Source organism: Crocodylus porosus, unplaced genomic scaffold (genome assembly GCF_001723895.1).
Source record: "Crocodylus porosus isolate Cpor-Errol unplaced genomic scaffold, CroPor_comp1, whole genome shotgun sequence".
Lineage (NCBI taxonomy): Eukaryota > Metazoa > Chordata > Crocodylia > Crocodylidae > Crocodylus > Crocodylus porosus.
This window is the reverse complement of record NW_017728907.1, coordinates 29,084,514-29,090,936: the sequence shown is the minus strand read 5'-3', so window position 1 is coordinate 29,090,936 and position 6,423 is coordinate 29,084,514. Positions and strand designations below refer to the sequence as shown.

Here is a 6,423-nt window from a genome sequence, read left to right as displayed (position 1 = left end):
CAAGGAGAGGCTATGGGACCTGAACCTGTTCAGCCTCCACAAGAGAAGGCTAAGGGGGGGATCTAGTGGCCTGTTACAAACTAGTCAAGGGGGATCAGCAGGCATTGGGGAAGTCCCTGTTCCCCCGAGCACTGCCAAGAGTGACCAGGAATAACGGTCACAAGCTGGTAGAGGGAAGATTTAGGCTAGATATCAGGAGGCGCTACTTCACGGTCAGCGCGGCTACGATCTGGAACCAACTTCCAAGCGAAGTGGTGCTGGCTCCTACCCTGGGGGTCTTTAAGAGCAGGTTAGATGAACACCTTGCTGGGGTCGTTTGACCCTAGTAATCTTTCCTGCCATGGCAGGGGGTCAGACTAGATGATCTACTCAGGTCCCTTCCGACCCTAGAAACTATGAAACCTTTCACTTTAAGGAAAGTTATTGCAAGAATTAAACCTCTCTATTACAGACTGAAGATGCCACAGACTTATTCCTTCTACCACTCAACAACAGAGCAGTCAGGCATCCTCTAAATTTGGCTTCCATCTCTAGCACTAACACTTTCTAATTGGGCTGCATCTTCTTAATAGTTCAGATGTGTTGCAGAATGTTAGGACATCAATAGCTGCATCTGGTCTACATTAAAAGTTGGCTTGTTACTAGGAACGTTGAAAAGGTGTCTAGTTCATTTTGCAGGGAATTGCTTTTGTTACTTAGAAACTGTTTTTCTCTGTTCTGCAGTGTTCCATCCTGAAGTGAAGAAACTAAAGTGTACTAGAATTATATCATCTTGTTCTGAAAAATGAACATGGGAGGTAAAAATTCTGGCTGTGAATCATTAAAACACACTCAATTTAATTAGTTGGGAATAGTTTCTTTCTTGTTATGCTAATACTTTCTATTACTCAATTTGTTATTAATCACATTTACATTGTATTTGGAATTTAGAGAATCAAGGAAATAACACTGCTCAGTATAGAGAAAAAAATCCCTTTGATTAAAAATAGAAAAACACCCTTAAAAAAAAAATTTCAAATCAGAATCCATTTGCTTTCTTTCTTATAAAGTCAGTTCATCTCAATAGTTTTCTGTATTTATTGTAAATCCTAGCTATCTTTTTTCCTTGACATTTGGAGGTAAAGGCTGAATTGAGAGCTACATGGATCATGGGATTACTGGTGTTTACAATATGCCAGCATTGCTATATGTGAAGATGTTTCCGAAACTAACAGCAAGATGGCTGCCCATGCTGTATGTTTATGACAAAGTGAGAAACTACACAGCAGCAGGGAGCACCAATGACAGCACAGTCATAAACAATGGGTACGTTTAACAATATGGAGAAGTGATGTGGTCCAGTAAGTGATCATTACACACGAGATGGTTTTATTTAGAAATTGCCATTAGTCTCCAAAACATCCTAGTATAAAAAGGTCATTTGATGGCTTAAATCTGCATCATATTTTAAATGCCCTGTTAAGGATTAAGAACAAATAAAGGTCATCACAGAAGTTCAGGCTTTTCTATTCACAAAAAATTCAATTCATTATGCATTTTGTTTCTGCTTGTAAGAAGCTATTCATGCCGTTTTTGATCCCTTGATTTTTTTTTTAGCAGTGGATACATTAACATGACGCTAGTTTACAGGCAGTTCTACTAGCAATAAAAAAAAACCTTGAGACATCAACACAACTGATATGTATTCTGGCTCATGTCTTTGCTCACAACCCCTAACTTCCTATTCCAGGCTAGAGATAAAAGAATAGGTGCGTCCCCTTTGTGGTTGCCTTACTCAACAGAAAGGCTCAATTTTCAGTTTCTTACTGAAGTCTGTTCATGGTAAGAAAACAAATTCAGTGTCTAAAGCTCAAGGTTAACTATCTAAATGATCCTTGCATAATAATTGCTTTAACAAACAGAGCTGTATAGCACTGTGTTTATATTCCTGTACCAAAATATTTGAAAAGAGAAAATTACTTACCTTTAATTTCTTATTTAGTTTGCAGCAGTATCTGTATAACATCGCCAAGTTTAAAGGTCCAAAATCTCCATAGAAACTTGGGGAAAGGAGGAGAGGAAAAAAAAAAAAGTCACATTACTTAGGGGAAGAGCTAAGCAAACATAAACTAACATTTATTTACAATTGTAGTTGCAAGTCAACAAATTCACAAGGTTCTGTCTGGACTCCAGTGTAACCAGGGCAAGAGTTTTCAATTCATACTTACTAAAACATCTGTTAATTCATTTAACAGAGAGGTGGTACTAGATTTCTATTACCTAGCCCTGTTATAAAACACTCGTGAAATTTTGAGAAGTGCCAATACCTCTAACATGTAATACAAGCTCTCAAGAGAGAAAACACTTTCTGGCTGGGCCCACACATGCAGGGTGGGGTATGCCCACAAATAGTAGTGGCACAAATTCATGCCTTTACTTTGTGGCACAATGCACACTCCTGCCCATGTGCTTTGCAGCAGGACACAATGTCCTACTGCTCCACATGCTGCAAGGGGGGATAGCAGGGTCACAGTATGCTTAAACAGGGGCTAGCCATCTTCTGCACTAAGGCACTCTGTGCTGGGGCAGCCAGGGAGCAGCACATGGAGATGAGGGAGCAGGCAGCCCGAGGCTGCTTGCTTCCCCACCTCTGTGCGCTGTGAAGCCTCCATGCTGAGGCACCCTGTGCTCCAGCCAGCCACCCCCTGGCTGGCTGGGATGCAGGGTGCCTCAAGATGGGAGAGCAGGCAGCCCTGGGCTGGCTGCTCCCATCTCCCTGTGCCTCAGCCCCCAAACTGTGGAGCCCCCTAGCTTAGACACTAGTAGCTTCCACGCTGAAGCACACTGCGCCCCAGCCAGCCACAGAGCAGCTAGCTGAGGCAGTGTGCCTTGACATGGAGGAACAGGCAGCCTTGGGCTGGTGGCTCCCCTATCTCCACATACCTCAGTGTAGAGGCTTCACTCCAGAGCCCCCACACTGAGGCACACTAAGACAAGGGAGCCACCAGCCGAAGGCTGCCTGCTTCACTCTCAAGGCACACTGTACCCCAGCCAGGTGGGGAGTGGCTGGCTGTGGTGCAGGGTGCCGCAGCACGTGGAGACAGGAGAGCAGGAAGCCCAAGGCTGCCTGCTTCCCCAGCTGGCCCAGCATAGAGCACCTTAGCACATGAGATGGCTAGCCCCTGCAGGGGCATGCTGTGCCTCCACCAGTCCCCCATGCAGCATGCGGAGCAACAGCACAACGTGTCCTGCTGCAAAGCGCACAGGCAGGACATGCACTGCACCACAAAGTAGCAGCACAAATTAGTGCTATTACTATTTGTGAGCATACCCCTGCTCATGTAGACCTAGCCAGAAATTCTGTTTCTCTCTTGAGAAATAGACCTGACCAAGAAGTCTAGGTTGTGGTACACGGTGCCTCACAACAGGGGAACAGGCAGCCCTGGGCTGGCTTTAACCCTGTCTCTGCATGCCTCAGCACAGGGGATTCACTGTGCAGCCATCAACTGAACGTAAACACTCAAACACTAGGTCCATACTATATTGTTTGCGAGTTCAGTACAAGCCATAGTTAACTTTCAGGAACGGGTTAGCTTTAATAAGTAAACAAAAGGGGGAGAGAGGGCAGGAGAAAATACAACTGGAAGCAACTCTAATATATAAGGGCACCTATATACACATGTACGGCACCTGCTCTGATGCGTGTTAATTAACATACTCCAGCAGCCTCATCATCACACATATTCAGCATCCCAATGCTTCAAAATGGCAGCGGGGGGCTTTAACTAAAGCTCATTCAAGCTTTAATTAAAAGCACCCCACCACCATTTTGAAGCATGGGAAGCTGAATACACAAGATCTGTGGGTGCTTTTGGGAGCCACTCTAAAGCACCCTCCCAGATGCATACACCCCGAGAGCACATGTAAAAATGCCCTAATTGTTTAGGAGCAGGAGCTCCAGGCATTGGCCCACAGCCAGTTCTCTCCATCCAATATGGTTACTCATGTACAAGCCTCTTAAAAGGACAAGTACTTACTTATACTGTATTTTTTTCATGTCCACCCTCAAATACAACACACCTTGCTTTTTGGAAAGCAGAATGTTTAAAAAAATAGAATACATTTTTCTAGAGTCGTAGCTGATTTGTGTGATACAGAGCAAGCCCTATGTCACATGTGGCTAGGCCCAAGACCCTTAAGACTATTAGTTCTTTACTGTACAATAGCTCTTAATATAAAGTTCCTATAAATAATATCATTATTTCCACATCACAAGCTTCATCAAGATACTACCAGCATCTCACTTTGTGCTTCAGGCACAAGCTAGAGTGCTCAGTCAATAGCATATAGCTGTGAGAGTTAACATACGACTCTGCCTCTTCTACTTCCTGAGACAGACAAGTGGAGCCATCTTGGCAGCTGCATAGCATGCACAGTGTCAGCAGGTATGCTTTTTTTCAAGTGAAGAAAACAGTTTCCCCAATGCACCCCAATTCTGGGGTGGAATGAGTTTTGGTGAAAAAAGGTGCCTGTTGTCTGCAAGACAATCTGGTACTACTGCTGCTATGCTATGAACTGCCAAAACAGCTGCACGGAAGGGGAACATGGAGATGAGGGGCAAGGCTTCACCTGACCATCCTTCCAAATCTAGCATAAGACTCTAGAGATAACCAGCTTTTCACTTTCCCATTCACCAAGGAACAAACAAAAACACTTCAACTCCTGCCCAACAGCCCAAGAAGAAAGATGAGTAGGCCAGGTTCTTTCCCCAAGCCAAACCATTTTCCAGACTCAGCATATGGCCTCCACAGCCCATCCCTGCCTCTAGCAAATTCCTTTTTCCTTGGCAAGTGTTGTTAGGGCCTGCGTACATAAGAAAGTTATTAGTAAACTAGGTATGCAGTAAATTCACACTAGCTACTCTGAACTGACTGTGCAAACACTCTTACTGTGCATTAACAACCTTTGTATGAAGCAGCTTACTCTATTTGAAAAATGAGTTGAAATACCTTGCCTTATACACTAGGCAATCCATGCAGTACAGTGGATGTGCCTTTTATCCTGTTGTTCGTTATGCTTTTAGTCACTGTGCTGATTTGCTCGAGATTCAGGATATAAACAGTGAAAAGAAGACACTCAGTGAAAAGAAGATACATTAACTAATGGAACTTCTGGGTACCCATCTTCAGCAATTAATAAGGAAAAGAGGAAGGGCACTCTGAAGTGCTTTGGGTTAGATTACAAGGCAGCCGAGGGGAAAGAGACTTAACAGTGGGGGTCTACTACAGACCTCTCAACCAAGGGGATGAGCTCGACCAGGAATTCTTAGGTCAGCTCACAGAGGTAGAGAAGTCTAAGGATGTGGTAGTCATGGGGGACCTGAACTTCCCGGACTTCTGCTGGGAAGAGCAGTCAGCCAGGTCTGACCACTGACATAGGTTCTTAGCCAGAATGCAGGACCTCCATCTAACCCAGGAGGTGCACAGCCCCACCAGGGGAGATGCCTTGTTGGACCTGGTGCTGGCCACGGGTGATGACCTGGTGAGGGGGCTGCAGGTGCTCAACCACCTGGGTGACAGTGATCATCGCCTGCTGGAATTCACCATCCAGCGCAAGGTGGCAAAGGCCTGCAGCAAGGCAGCAGCCCTAAATTTCAGGAGGGCAAACTTCAACGAGCTAAGGAGAATAGTCAGGGAAACACTGAGGTCCCAGAAGAGAGGGGAGCCAGGTGTCCAAGGAGAGAGGTCGCTCCTTAAGGAGACAATCCTCCAAGCCCAAAGGGAGGTAATCCCAATGAGGATCAGAGGGAGGAGGAGGGCACACAAACCCCCATGGCTCACCAAAAGCATCCGAGAATGTCTCCTAGCTAAAAGGGAGGCGTACACCCAATGGAAAGGAGGGGATATCACCAGGGATGACTATACTGCAGTTACTCGGGGGTGCAGGGCGGCAGTCAGGAAGGCCAAGGCAGAGATGGAACTGGGACTAGCTTCCCGGATTAAGGACAATAAGAAGTCCTTCTTTAAATACATAGGGGGTAAAAAGAAGGTTCCGGGTAATGTGGGGCCCCCTGCAGGACACGTTAGGAAATTTGGTCATCACACCAGATGACAAAGCCAACATATTTAACGATTTCTTTGCCTCCATTTTCCTAAGCAGGGACCAGAACAGCCACCCCACCACTGGGCCTCCCTCAGGCCCCAGGGGATGCAAACCTAGGCCAAGGGTTTGTGAGGAACTAGTTAGGGAGCTTCTGGAGAGACTGGATGTATTCAAGTCAGCCGGTCCAGACAATCTCCACCCTAGAGTACTAAAGGAATTGGCTAAGGTCATTGCAGGATCCCTGGCAGTTTTACGAGCACTCGTGGTGCTCTGGTGTGGTGCCAGAGGACTGGAAAAGGTCCAACATGGTTCCCATCTTCAAAAAGGGGAAGAAGGAGGACC

At 45.7% G+C, this 6,423-nt stretch overlaps 1 protein-coding gene across 2 annotated transcripts in view; it reads right to left on the bottom strand.

Annotated features, from left to right (window-relative positions):
* The window catches only part of CDC14A (cell division cycle 14A), a 142,163-nt gene that overhangs the window by 113,129 nt on the left and 22,611 nt on the right, over positions 1-6,423 (bottom strand). For both annotated transcript variants that reach the window (XM_019531022.1, XM_019531021.1), the window contains exon 3: positions 1,964-2,039. In XM_019531022.1, coding sequence (XP_019386567.1) covers positions 1,964-2,039 — 76 coding nt within the window. The remainder of the gene's footprint in view (positions 1-1,963; positions 2,040-6,423) is intronic.